This window comes from Microtus ochrogaster, chromosome 4 (assembly GCF_000317375.1).
Source record: "Microtus ochrogaster isolate Prairie Vole_2 chromosome 4, MicOch1.0, whole genome shotgun sequence".
Lineage (NCBI taxonomy): Eukaryota > Metazoa > Chordata > Mammalia > Rodentia > Cricetidae > Microtus > Microtus ochrogaster.
Window position 1 is genome coordinate 91,537,901 of NC_022011.1, and position 14,889 is coordinate 91,552,789.

General features: G+C 41.9%; 1 protein-coding gene across 2 annotated transcripts in view; it reads left to right on the plus strand.

Moving 5' to 3' along the window:
• Itgav (integrin subunit alpha V) overlaps window positions 1-14,889 on the plus strand; it is a 72,769-nt gene that overhangs the window by 31,006 nt on the left and 26,874 nt on the right. For both annotated transcript variants that reach the window (XM_005346651.3, XM_005346652.3), the window contains exons 5-13: window positions 1,797-1,858; window positions 4,004-4,049; window positions 5,304-5,429; window positions 6,122-6,166; window positions 6,989-7,032; window positions 7,485-7,541; window positions 9,734-9,786; window positions 10,710-10,912; window positions 12,978-13,169. In XM_005346651.3, the coding sequence (XP_005346708.1) occupies window positions 1,797-1,858; window positions 4,004-4,049; window positions 5,304-5,429; window positions 6,122-6,166; window positions 6,989-7,032; window positions 7,485-7,541; window positions 9,734-9,786; window positions 10,710-10,912; window positions 12,978-13,169 (828 nt within the window). The remainder of the gene's footprint in view (window positions 1-1,796; window positions 1,859-4,003; window positions 4,050-5,303; window positions 5,430-6,121; window positions 6,167-6,988; window positions 7,033-7,484; window positions 7,542-9,733; window positions 9,787-10,709; window positions 10,913-12,977; window positions 13,170-14,889) is intronic.

Genomic DNA, 14,889 nt, shown 5'->3' on the forward strand with positions numbered 1-14,889 from the left:
CCAATCTTCCAGTACGTGCCTAGTGCACACTAGTCGACCATACTGTCCAATCTTCCAGTACGTGCCTAGTGCACACTAGTCGACCATACTGTCCAGTCCCCAGTAGTTGTCCTCTTCCAAGCTTGACAAGCAGGAGAGCTGTGGGGATAAACACTGAGCCCTCCACTGAACTCCGTTGCACTCAGCAGAAAGTTTAAAATGTCAGGCACACCCAGCTTTGTATGCACTGGTTATGGGAATTTTAAGGAAGCTGTGTATTTCAGCTGGATGTCCCAGGGAACCACGAAGCAGATAGTTTCACAGGAGGAGTAGAAAAGGCGTGTCTTCACAGCTAGCCTGACTGCTCCCCAGATGTAGCTCGGATGGACTTGAGGGCGAAGCACAATCGTACGATGTGATTAACCAGACACTGGAAACCCCAGCCACAGTTTCCTGGTCCCTCTTGGTTAGAAAAATTTACATTAGAATCGTGTTACACTCTTGTGGCCATTTTCTTAAAACAAAAATATTTCATTGTGTAATCTTGGGGCAGTTCCCAGATTTTAAAAATGGGTTCAAAAGATTTGAAGAGATTATCTTACACATGCACACACGCACTCATGCACACGTGCGCGCACACACACATACACACACATACAGAATTCTTGGAAGTTGATCTCTATTCTGGGTGTAGTGTTGCTCATGATTAAAGTTAGCTTAAGTTAATTGGTTAATTACTTAGTTCAGAATTGGTCACTTTTCCAGAAAAGTAAATTATTAACTGCTGTGGTTGGAAAATACCGTGAGAGTCATGTTTAAATGAACTTAATTAGCTCCTATGACTATAGCAAGAATAGTTGAATATTCTACTCTTCGTAGAACATTAACTTTGGATTTTCCAATTTTAATTTTCTGAAATTCTACACCATGTTATTTATACTTTTTTGTTTGTTTGTTTGTTTGTTTTTGAGACAGGGTCTCTCTATGTAGCCTTGGCTACCTTGGAACTCTATGTAGACCAGGCTAACCTCAAACTCACAGAGATCCTCTTGTCTCTGCCTTCCGAATGCTGGAGTTAAACTCAAGCACCACCACCACCCAGATTAGCTTTTTATTTTTGTCATCATCTATAAAATGCATGCATAGGAAATATGTTAGGACTGTATGGGTCTTTTTGTAGCTTTTGCTAAACTTAGCAAAGACATAACAACCATAAGGTAAAAATAGGAAGAAAGAAGGCTTAAGTTTGTGGATGGCACTCAACGGTGTTTACCATGTAACAGGTCACTATTGGTATCTTTCCTAAACACAAGATATGATTGAATAGTGGACATTATAGAGTACATTGCATATCATAATATTTCATGAGACTTTAAGTTGTGTATTTATTTTGCATACTCACTATGTTTTACGCACTGTGACAAGCTATTATCTTCCTGTGAGTTGTGTTCGAATCCAGCGGTGGGGACACCTGCCTTAATCCTAGCACTTGAAAGCCAGAGAATGGAGGATCCTGACTTTGAGGCCAGTCTGAACTACATAGTGGAATTCTGTCAAAAAACACGATCTTAGCTGATCTTCCTGGTCCTTGACGAGTGGCCTACACCATCCACACTTCAATGTCTCTGTTTTTGTGTCCGAGATGATGTAAATTGTGGTGAGGAGCCTGTGAGCTTATCTGACAGTGGCCAGGGGCCTGAGTGAGTTGCTTAAAGAAACCATGGGTTCAACAATAGCAGATTTGTTTATTTTATGCTTTGTTTTGTGTTATTTGCTTGTTTTGGGGTTTGTGTATATTTCCAATCTTTTTATTTTAGAAAATATTGATGCTGATGGACAGGGATTTTGTCAAGGAGGATTCAGCATTGATTTTACTAAAGTAAGTTCTCATTTAAGACAGATTCAGATCTTCTTTACTGACTCAACTGGATTTAAAAATACACGGTCCTTACTTCAGCTTCTTTACAATTTACCATGTTTTAATGAAAATAGTTCTGAAGCCATCTGTTCATTTTGCTATTCTTCGACTTCTGACATTCCTCATTCATAAACATGGCTTGTTTGAACTGGTGAGACTGCCCAGTGAGAAAGGATGAAAATAGAAACTCCGTTTAGTAAATGACTGGTAACTATGATGGCATTAAAGTTTCCAGGGCAGGCGAGATTGTCTCAGCCAGTAAGGGCACTTGCCATCCAAGCCTGATTGATAACTTGAGTTCAATGCCTGCTTTCCATATGAACTGATTCTACCAATTTGTCCTCTGATTTCCATATGTACACCTCCCTTACTTACATTATGCTCAAAACACACTCACTCACACACACATGGGGACACACACACTAAACACACATTCACACACTTATGCACACATATACTACATACTACACACACATTGACACACATATACACACACAAACTACACACACCACACATACAAAACACATGTTCACACACATACTACACACACATTGACACACATATACACACAGTACACACACATTGACACACATATACACACACAAACCACACACTACACACACATTGACACACATATGCACATGCACTCACACACATACAGATACGCAACATCCACACATACACATTAACAAACACATACACACACACTTAAAAATTTCTACTTATGGGAACTTAATAGAATATTGCAAGTTCCTTTTCAACTAAAATTGGTTTTTCACAAAAGCTATCAATAGGAAGTTATAAAATCAGTTTAATTACATAAACGCTGAGAACTGTATCTGTTTGCCATCTCTATTTTGTTGGTGCCAAGTGAAGTTAGGAAATTCAATGGTGGTGGAAGGTCTCGTGAGTAGGATCTATTTTTAACTAAACTAAGATGCTCTTAACACTCCACAGTTTTCAATCTATCCCAATAAAAATTTCATCAGCATTTTTAAAGACAAACTTTATATATATATATATATATATATATGAATTAAAAAGTATGTTTTTTATGATTTTTTTTGCTCATTTTGCCATCTTTCTGTCAGCTATCTGAATGTTTTGAATATCGAGTTGATGATACCAACCCCTCTTGGGAGAAGCTGCAAAAGTAGATTGAGTCAGTAGAGGGTCCTGGGCCTGAGAGGTGGCACATACCTTATACCATAGGCCCAGCGCTCAGGAGGCGGAGGCAGAAGGATGGCAAACTCAGGGCTACTCTGACTATGCAAGGAGACCCTGCTACAAAGTAACAAAGCTACACCCGAAGCAACCACAGCAGCGATAGAAATGAGTGGACAGTTATATGTACATCTGGGAGGGGAAAACGCCTTCCCTCTAGCAAGAAAAAGATTTCAAGACACCGTGCACAAACACAAAATACCTTGATTTAGAGCTTTGTCATGGGTTTAAAAAATGCTGCTGAGCCGGGCGGTGGTGGCGTACACCTTTAATCCCAGCACTCGGGAGGCAGAGGCAGGCGGATCTCTGTGAGTTCGAGACCAGCCTGGTCTACAAGAGCTAGTTCCAGGACAGGCTCCAAAACTGCAGAGAAACCCTGTCTCGAAAAACAAAAACAAAAACAAACAAACAAAAAAATGCTGCTGTTTCCCCGAAATCTCCCCTTGGAAGCCACACATCTTGTGAGATCCTGAAATGGCTTCCCTTTGGCAGGACATTTCTCAGTGATCGCTAGAAAACGTAACTCAAGTGGTCATAAATCTAACATGCGAAGTAAAGAAACCACCTTTTCCCTAGTTTGAGCTCTTTCCACCAGGATGTCCTCCGCAGTGTACAGGACAGTCAAGATCTCCCAGAAAAACATGGCCATGTTAAATGAGGATATTAGGTTTCTTTGGCACCCCTGATAATGATAATTAAGTTCTTAATTTCTTGGAAAAGTAAATGCATACTACTGAAACTGAGGTAGCTGAGTTAACAGCATGTTATTTAATTATAATATGTTAATTTAGAATATGTAGATATCCTAATGTTCAGCATCCTGAATTTTGTGTCTAGGCTCATTGTTTTAAGCGTCTCCCTCTGTTCTGTGATTTGATCTAGGCTGACAGAGTACTTCTTGGTGGTCCTGGTAGCTTTTATTGGCAAGGTAGGTTCTTATTTTTTAACTGAATACTTGGCTACTCACTTGCCCATGAAGCATCTTGAATTATATTAAAGAAAGAAATATAAAATATAACTTAAGTGTACAAATTGTCTGTTATGCAATATTTTTAGAAAAAAATGTGCTTTCTATGGTATATATTGAATGTGCATATGTTCCAGATAGAAAACAACAGTTTTAAAGGTAAATTTAAAGCAAACATATAAAATAATTTTAAATGTTTTTTTATTGTAAGTTGCGTATATTTTATCTTATAGTTTAGAGCTGGCCTGCAGACATACATGTAGCCAGAACACTGAATACATTATAAATACATCTGAAAAAAAAAAAGAATAAATGAAAAATTGAAGAGTCCAGAAAACCCAGGCATCAAACACACATGCCTGTCTGTGAGGTGTGCTAACTGAGATGCGAAAGTGTGGGTTTCTGTGAGTCATGCAGCAACTGGGAGCAGAATTTAGGAAGGTTTTAGTTGAGTTTTAGTGCTGTCAAACTAACCCAGCATTTAAAGTGCAGATGAGGAAACAGGGGATACTGATTGCTCTCTCATTAGGCGTAACAGTGTGATGGTTTCTCTTTATAAGACGGGTGTGCAGTTTCCTGAGGGAGAACTTAGCAGGGCTGTGGGCTTCCACACCCAACCCTGGAGTGGGGGTACTAAAACAGAACCAACAAACCTGGGTTTATTTTTCTTCTTACGATACATGCCTGCTGCCCTTCAGTGGAGCGAGGGGAGATCGATGGGCATTCCTGGGAAACCGTGGAAGAGTCGAGATTTTGTCGTTCCCACCATCCCACTGATTTATTTAAGACTCATCTTCTGTGATATAGTGATGTCATGGTGGCCTGCAATATACAACTAAAGACTCAATTCACAGAGAATATTTTAGACAGGGGTGTGTGTGTGTGTGTGTGTGTGTGTGCGCGCACACACACACACGTGTGCAAGCATGTTTTATGGTAATTTTAGACTAATAATCAGAAAAAGTAATGTCTTGTCAGGATTGGTGGTGAACATTAATAAGCCCATCACACAGATACTGGGACAGAATTGAGAGCTTGAGGCCAGTCTGTGCTATACAGTGGGACTCTAACCCACAAACATCAGAATGAAATAAAACACCAGAAATAATCAGGTCCAGCAAGAATTTTGTCCACACAAAGACCGTGCATGGTTTGTACTGCCAAGTCCCCTGAGAAGGCTGTTTCACAAACTCGTGTCTGCTCCCCCACACCCAGGTCAGCTCATCTCGGATCAACTGGCAGAAATCATATCTAAATATGACCCCAATGTCTACAGCATCAAATACAATAATCAGTTAGCAACGCGGGCTGCACAAGCAATTTTTGATGACAGTTATTTGGGTAAGTAAAAGCAAAACCGAGGGGCATGCAACACCGAATGGGTGTTGAATGTTTAGGCTATGCCTATAATTCAGTAACTAAAATGGAAGAAAGTGCTTATTTGGACAAGTCTGATAATAATAACTAACCCTGAAACGTGATTCCTGTGTTCTAGGCACTGTCTAAGTGTTTTCTTTCTGTTGCTCCTGTCAACTCCACAAGTCTATAGAGAGCTCCATTCCCACTCCCGTTTTATAGGTAATGATGCTGAGGCTCGGAGGCCACGCTGCTTGCTGGCTGTGGGCTGTGCTGTGTCCCAGCCTAGGCGTTTTGACTGCTGAACTTTAAGACACAGTTTTTTTTTTTCTTTTTTTTGAAAATGACAGGTTTTGGTTTCAGGATTTATTAGCGTCTGTTCTCACCCTTTAAATCACCTTGTTATTTATGGAAACAAGTCACACCCCAGAAGTAGGACTTGGTGACTGAGAGAACCTGTTATTCCTTGTCCCTTTGGGGCAAACTGCAGAGTTACCCTGCTTCTAGCACTCCTTCATCTTAGTTTTCTAATAGGGAGCCTTCATTTTGGGTACTTAACTGACTTACTGCCTTTAAAACTCGCTTGTCACGTGCATATGAGTCTCTAACCCAGAGGAAAGAGAAGCCTCAGATGCTCCGAGGGGATTCACGGTGTCTTGCCTTTTATTCCTGTCTAGGTTACTCCGTGGCTGTCGGAGACTTCAATGGTGATGGCATCGAAGGTAGGCAGAGTTTGGGCCACCCTTAATCCTTGTCACATAAGCATTTGAAACACATGGCACTGAACACTTGGACAATTTGTAACCATTACTGTGGAATATACAGAAGGAAGAAAATGTTCGGCTTGGGGATGACCCCTGGTCTCTGCTACAAGTTCTGCCTGGCACAGTGGTTGTGGGGCTGTTGCTCTTTCTCTGTTCCTTGCTAGGCCCTGGTAAGCCCTGTCTGTGAGGAGAGGCTTTTCCTCTTTCTGGGTTGATCTGTGGCTTGTGGGCACAGCCTGGGAGCCGGCTGTTCCTCCTTCCTCCTTGCCTTGGTTCAGGAGTCAGTGTCGCAATCCCAGACATCACATAGGTCATGCTTCTGGCCCCAGCTACCAGGTTCATTTCAGTTTACTTTGTAGTGGTTTTCATTACTGCAAATACAACTTTTCTTAGTCGCTGCGGAGCTTGATCTTTCTATTCCTGCTTAATAAAATGGCGAGTGATTTGATGTCTTACTTGCCTGTGTGAGGTCCTGACAGTCCTTGAACTCACTCCATAGACCAGGCTGTCCTTGAATTTAATCTGCCTGTCTCTGCTTCCCCAGTGCCACCATACCCAGTGTATTTGAGATCTTTAATAATGTTTTTATGACTTACAAGTTAGGTTTTTATAATTTAAAATGTAAAGGTTGCTTCATACTCAATATCAACTTTTAAAAAATCTCTATTTTGTTTTCTACTGAATTAATAAAACTTAAAGCACCCTGGCAGAATACCTACACCTGTAAATCCCAGTGTTTGTCTTAAAATGAGTAATTAAGCTTTTATATTGTTCCCCCAGATTTTGTTTCAGGGGTTCCAAGAGCAGCGAGGACTTTGGGAATGGTAAGAGTGATAAAGATACCTTAAACATCTGAAGGCAGGGATTGGGGGAGATGTGTCCGTGATGGGGGAGTTCTGGTTTCACAGCCATGAGGACCTCTGTTTGGATCTGGCCTGCATATGAAAGCAGGTCCGTTACACTGTATCCATTGGGCTGTGGGTATTGGTTTGTTACATTGTATCCATTGGGCTGTGGGTGTTACTCTGTATCCATTGGGCTGTGAGTCTTGGTCTGCTACATTGTATCCATTGGGCTGTGGGTCTGGGTCCATTACATTGTATCCATTGCGTCTGGGTGTGGAGAGAGTGGATCTGGAACAAACTAGTCAGTCCGCACACCAATGGAGGAGCTCCAGGGTTAGTAAAGTCTTTCTCAGAAAAGCATAAAGACATATCGACCTCCGACACATACATTAGTTTTACTACATGTCATTTACTTTTGCTTTCCTACACAGGTTTATATTTATGATGGGAAAAACATGTCCTCTTTACACAACTTTACTGGTGAACAGGTATGCTATTAAAATGTCCCACCTCTACTAGAAAAGCTCCCTGTGGCATGATTGAGCATCCTTTGGATTATATACCCCAAAGTGGTATTACTGGGTCTTGAGGAAGATTGTTTCCTAACTTTCTGAGAAATCACCACACTGACATCCAAAGGGGCTGTACCAGCTTGCATTCAATCTTGCCACAAGGACATGTGCTCAACTATGTTCATAGCTGCTTTGTTTGTCATAGCCAGAACCTGGAAACAACCTAAATACCCCTCGACCAAAGAATAGATAAGGAAAATGTGGTACATTTACACAATGGAGTATTACACAGCAAAAAAAAAAAAAATGCCATCTTGAATTTTGCAGGAAAATGGATGGAGCTAGAAAACATTATTTTGAGTGAGGTAACCCAGACACAGAAAGACAATTATCACATGTACTCACTCATAGGTGGTTTTACACATGAAGCAAAGAAAACCAGCCTACAAACCACAATCCCAGAGAACTTAGACAACAATGAGGACACTAAGAGAGACTTACATAGATCTAATCTACATGGGAAGTAGAAAGTAGAAAAAGACAAGGTCTTCTGAGTAAATTGGGAGTATGGGGACCTTGGGGGAGGGTTGAAGGGGGAGAGGGGAGAGGCAGGGAAAAGAGCAAAGAAAAATGTAGAGCTCAATAAATATCAATAAAACTATTTTTTAAGAAAGCTCCCTGAGGAAATAGTGAAAATGAAAATGCTGGCATCATCTGCCGTGGAGCCTGACATAGCTGTGGAGGGGCCTCTTGCTGCTGCTTTTTCCCCGCGTCTATGTCTGTGGCAAAGCCACAGTTCACTGCCTTTTCTGTTTCCAGTTTGTGGCTTTAGTCAGTCAGCGTTTTGTGGAAATGGCATAATGAGTCTATACTTACAGTGCTATAAATAGAATCTCATAGGCTTCTGACGTGTTTTTCTTTTTTCTTCTTTTGGTTTTTTGTTTGTTTGTTTGTTTTTGTTTTTCTTTTTTGAGACAGGGTTCCTCTGTGTAACAGTCCTACCTGTCCTGGACCTAGCACTTGTAGACTCGACTGGCCTTGAACTAACAGAGATCAGCCTGCTTCTGCCTCCCAAGTGCTGGGATTAAAGGCATGCGCCACCACCACCGGCTTTGTTTGCTATTTTTTTTAAAAATAAAAATAAAATTGTAGCCGGGCGATGGTGGCGCATGCCTTTAATCCCAGCACTTGGGAGGCAGAGGCAGGAGGATCTCTGTGAGTTCAAGACCAGCCTGGTCTACAGAGCTAGTTCCAGGACAGGTCCCAAAGCCACAGAGAAACCCTGTCTCGAAAAAAACCAAAAAAATAAAATAAAATAAAAATAAAATTGTACATACACAAAAGCATAAGGTTTCCCTTTTATGTCATTAAAGAATGTCCTATGAGCTGAGTGTGGTGGCTCACACCATTGATATCTGCCCTCGGGAGACAGAGGCAGGTGGATCTTTGAGTTTGAGGCTAGCTGGTTTACAGAGTGAGTTCTAGGACAACCAGGGCTACACAGAGAAACTCTGACTCAAAAACCCAAAAAGAAAAAAGAAAGGAAAAATAAGAAAGGAAAAGAATGACCTATGTGCTTTAGTTTTACTAGATGCTTAAAAAGGCCCAACACAGATAAGTGTATTATTGATGATATATACATATTGCACTATACAATAAAAATTCTTCAGTTAAGTTTAATATAAGCTATTCTGACTGAGCATAGAGGTTTTTATAATATTCCTGTTTGTGTGTCTCAGAAAATTAAGTTACAAATCGGTAACAGTAAAGAAAACGTTCCACAATAAAGAGAGAGAGAGAGAGAGAGAGAGAGAGAGAGAGAGAGAGAGAGAAAGAGAAAACCCTCCCAGTTTTTGTATCCAGGGTGGGAACCTTCTCATTTCCTGGGGTCTGTTAGGCTTTGGGAGAGGAGGAGAGGATAAGAAACCTCGTGGTCGACATTCAGGAATGATGAACATGAAATATGCTTTGCCCACAAATCTAGAAACATTAGAAAGTCTCATGAAGCAATTGTCATGAAGCGTGTTAGTAAAATAAACGAGGACACTGAGATTGGAGCCCTAACCTCTGCACGGGGACGGAGAGCAGCCATTCCGATGGGACAGGAACATTAATCCCCAGGGTCTGGTGGACGAAGTGTGAATGTTCTGTTCCCTCTCTTTCTGCAGATGGCTGCGTATTTTGGATTTTCTGTTGCTGCCACTGACATTAATGGAGATGAGTAAGTTTTAAAAGAATGTTTCCAGAAACTCTTTTCCTCTGTGTTTATACGTGCGTAACTAAAGCTAAATAGTCTTTTTCTGTGTCTGTGTCTGCTCCCTGCTAATCTTCTGTTACTCTGAGAAAGGGATCTGACACTCCCTCATCATGGACATGGGATCGCCTCCTAGTTGGCCCTAGGCTTTGCCGTAGCTCTAGAGCAGGGGTTTTTAACCTTCCAAATACTGTGACGTTTAATACAGCCCCACACTCTGCGGTGGCCCCGACCATGATACTATCTTGAACTGTAATGTAAATACCTTATGTGCAGGATATATGATGTGTGACCCTCTGGAGTTGCAACCCACAGGTTGAGGGCTGCTGTCTTAAAACAAGACATTGTGGGGGAGATGGCTCAGCAGTTAAGAACACTGGCTGCTCTTCCAGAGGCCTGGAGTTCAATTCCCAAGCAACCACATGGTAGCTCACAACCATGTATAATGGGATCTGATTCCTTCTTCTGGTGTGCATGAAGATGGGTCACTCATATACATAAGTAAATCTTAAAAAAAAAAAAACCTGTGGCGATGTGATTTTATGTGTGATGGGCGATGCTTCTGTGTGCCATAAGAGGTGTGCCAAGGGGGTGGGAAAGGGAGTTTTAGGAAGAATGTGCTGATGGGGGCTGGGAAGGCTGCTCACTGGGTACAAGCACTGGTTTGTCATGCAGACGGTGTGGTTTGGATTCATGATACTCTCAGGGTGGCTCTTCACCATCTTAACTCCAGTTCCAGGGCTCCAAAGGCCCTTTTCTGGCGCCAAAGGGCACCAGATACACACAGACATACATGCAGGCAAAACGTTCACATACATGCAATAGAAAACTAAGAGAAATGCTGTCAGATGGAGTTTGATCTTGTGGGTGAGGACATTCTCTTCTTTCAGTTATGCAGATGTGTTTATCGGAGCGCCTCTGTTCATGGACCGCGGCTCTGACGGGAAACTCCAAGAGGTGGGCCAGGTCACAGTGTCTCTGCAGAGAGCATCGGGAGACTTCCAAACTACGAAGCTGAATGGGTTTGAGGTTTTTGCCAGATTTGGAAGTGCCATAGCTCCTCTGGGAGACCTGGACCAGGATGGTTTCAATGGTAAGATCCAAGTTTCCGGGTCACGTGAAAAAGTCCGAAAATGCCATCTGTAGAAAGATGGCAAGCCCATCACTGACACCAAATATGAAAACAACTGCTTTGTTTTGTTTTTCTGAGAAATGAGTAAACGTTTTCAAAACTTGATGTTCACGCGCTAGAACGTCAAATTATTAAATTCTGAAAGGAGTCTTCATTCCCAGGGAGTGCTTTGCAGCCTGCTGCATGACAGCGCCCCCTACTGTCCGTTTAGCTTCAAGTGAAAACTAGCTCCCAGGCTCATTGTCAAAACAAGGATGACTTAATGCTTGCCTCGGGTCTGAGTTTCCACTAATATTTTTATAGAAGTAGCTTTATAGTGGTTGTGGATTCTCGGAAAGAGGCTGTGTCTTTTCACGGCCACCTGTAAAATCCTGAAGCCTATTGCTTTAGAGTAGTCCCAATTCAATAGTTACAAATACCTTTAAAACCAAAAGTTGGCTTTTACTACACAGCTCTTTTCCAGAACCTGAAATACAGATTAAAAGGTAGGGACATGAAATATAGATTACAGGGATTTTTTGTAAAAGATTAGTAAGGACAGAAGAATTGTTGGTTTCTTTGCACGCCTTTAATCCCAGCACTTGGGAGGCAGAGGCAGGCTGATCTCTGTGAGTAGAATGTGATTGCCATGCTGTCTGAGAAATTCCCAGGCATGGTGGTCTCCAGACATGTAGGTGTTTCTGGATATGTCACTAGGGAGGCATAAAGTGGTTGAGTACAGTAAGGATGAAGGAGCAGAACAAACTCCATTTGAGAAAGAACTCCATTTTAGACAGGACTTAACTGGGGGGGGGGGAGGTGAATGCAGCCCAGCAAAGTCATAAACATTCCCAAGAAACTGTGCCTGCTCTGGTCAAAGTGATCCACCAGGGTGTCCAAACAACAGATGGTCACATCTGCTTGCTCCAAATGTTCTTGTAGGTAACCTGATTAACTGCTGTTTTGACTGTTTTGAAATTCCCTTATACCCCAACCAATGAATTCAAAAGTTGTATACTTTTACCCAATCCTGAAACACTAAGGCTTGTGCTACCCAGCTTGCGGTTTTTCCCTTGTAAAAGACCCATTACCCTGAGAGCTCTGGGCCGTGTTCCCCCACCTGCCGTGGTGATGTGTTGGACTGCAGACTGAGTTAACTAACTCGTAATCAATAAACCCCAGCGTGTTTGCATTGGATACCAGCTCTGTGGTGGGGCTGGTGACACGGGCATAACAAAGCAGTTTGGTGTGACTGAGTCAGAGCGCCTCTTGTAAGCTACAGAGATATCCATCATGGTTAGGCTGGTAGCATCAGAGAAAGGAGAAGTTGGTATATTACATTTATTTTCAAGTCAGGAGTGGCCACGATGACCATTTAGTACCATATTAGGGCTGTTTTAAAGAATTAAAATTTTTGTATATTCATGTTGTTTCAGTATAAATTGAACAAAACCAAGAAGTCAGAACTTAGAAGTTTATAAACCATATTTTAATTTTGTAAAATAAAACTCATGCATGAATTAGAAGAATTATAATAAATTTTAGATGAGAGTTTTTATACATCCTCATCCCCGTGTGTAGATGAGGGTTTTCCTGTCCACATCCCTGTGTGTAGATGAAGGTTTTCATATCCTCACCCCCATCTGTGATTTAAGATGAAGCAAGTTTAGGTCCAGAAAACTGAAGTCTCTTCTTATCTAAGGTCAGACCCAGGACATATGCCACCAAATTAATGTCATTTTTGCACCGTTTTCCTTGGATCTCTTTGAATTAGAATGCCACTTTTTGTGTTGTTTTCTGTTTTGGACAGAGTCTCCCTCTATAGCCCAGGCTGACCTCGAACTCAGAATCCTCCTGTGTTATCTTTTGCGCGTTGGTATTACAGGCATGTGACCATGTGACTGCTTCTGCAGAACTTCAAGCCAACAGTTGTCATAGGGATGGGTTGTATGGATAATGTTAGTCCTGAGAATCTCTTCCGGCCTGCCTTGCCGACTTACCTCTCTTTTGTTGTTCATCTTCTCCACCCTGCTCCCTCTGTCCACAGATATTGCAATTGCTGCTCCGTATGGAGGTGAAGATAAAAAGGGACTTGTTTATATCTTTAATGGAAGATCAACAGGCTTGAATTCGGTGCCCTCTCAAATCCTCGAGGGCCAGTGGGCTGCTCAGAGTATGCCCCCAAGCTTTGGCTATTCCATGAAAGGAGCCACGGATGTGGACGAAAATGGATACCCAGGTACTTTTCTACAAATACACGTGGCCCTTGGCCTTTTCAGTCCCAACAGGACTAGCTATTCTGTTCTTATCCGTCAATCCATTTAATGTTTAAAAACTGACGAGGCCTTTACTGGCATCATCAACAGGGACAGGAAGAACACACAGCCATATTTGATGGGAGTGTACAATAGCTTATAATAAAGTATCAGAAAAAATGCAGAAGCAATAAACAAAAGCCAAATGCACAGTCTGAGTTTTGAAAATATCCATTGATTTTTGTTTTTAATAAGCTAGTATTTTTATGGACTGGTGCAATGATTGATGGGTGTGTGCATGCACATGTGCATGTGTGTGTGCGTGCACGTGTGCATGCACGTGTGTGTGTGCATGCATGCATGAATGCACCTGCATGTGGAATGTCTAGTGTTTCCTTATGTCACCTTCTATTTTGAGACAGGGTCCATCACTAGGGGTTATAAATATGGCTAAGCTGGTGGATAAAGCCCTAGGGTTGCTCCTGTCTTCCCCTTCCCCTCCCCCATGCTAGGATTGCACCAAACCTGGCTTGGGTGCCGAGGGACACAAACTCAAGTGTTCAACTTTGTGCAGTAAATGGTTTACTAATGGAGCCACCAGCCCAGCCGCCTGGACCAATCACTCTGATTTAAAACAAACGAAACTTCCATTTCACCAATTTTTTTTCATTGCAATTGTGTGAGATGTAAGTTAAATTAGGTAACAATGAGGCAATTTGGGGGATGTGAAAAGCAAACAGGTAACTTGCCAAGGTTCCCACTGGGTTAATCTGCAGAGTGAGACCATCCATCCTTTAGACCCTTGTACCCTTTGAGTATCATAACGGATGAGGATCAAAATGCATCCTTTCTTTAGAAAAGCCAGATGACCTTTGTTGTTGAAACAGCTAATGTGGATTCTATGTACACATTCAGTGACATGCTCACGAGTGCACTATGTGCATGCAGAGCTTCGTATAGCAAATGTGTCCTTCCATCCTTCCATCCCCCCCCCATGCATCTATACTTTGTGACTGTTTGAGGCAGTCAGTTATGTATCCCAGGCTGTCCTGGAACCCATGGTCCTCCTGTCTTTGTCTTGTGAGGAATTGGGATTGCAGATGTACAGCATCATGACTAGATTATTCATTCATATGCACACATGCACACACACATATGCATACATATACAAGAGTATGTAATATATGGGTTTTGTGATTTTGTCTGTATGGGTGTTTTGCCTGCATAAGTGTCTATGCATCATGTGTATGCAGTGCCTGCAGAGGTTGGAACTTGTTACGGACAGTTGTGGGTCACCATGTGGGTGCTGAGAATTGAACCTGGATCTGCAGGAAGAGCAGCCAGTGCTCTTTACTGTGGAGCCATCTTTCTAGTCCCGTGTTTTTGTTGTTTAATAAACAAAAAAGCATCATGCATTATATACTGTTCGTTGCATATCAAGAATATTTATTCTAAAACATGAATTTTATGTTTCACATTGTAACAAATAACTGGGTATTATCTTATTTTGCCTTATATTTCAGTACTTATGTCCATATGTATAATTTTGTTGTGTGTCCTTGAATATTTCCTCCGGACAAAATTCTGTTTTTGAGCCGGGCGGTGGTGGCACACACCTTTAATCTCAGCACTCAGGAGGCAGAGGCAGGCGGATCTCTGGGAGTTCGAGGCCAGCCTGGTCTAGAAGAGCTAGTTCCAGGACAG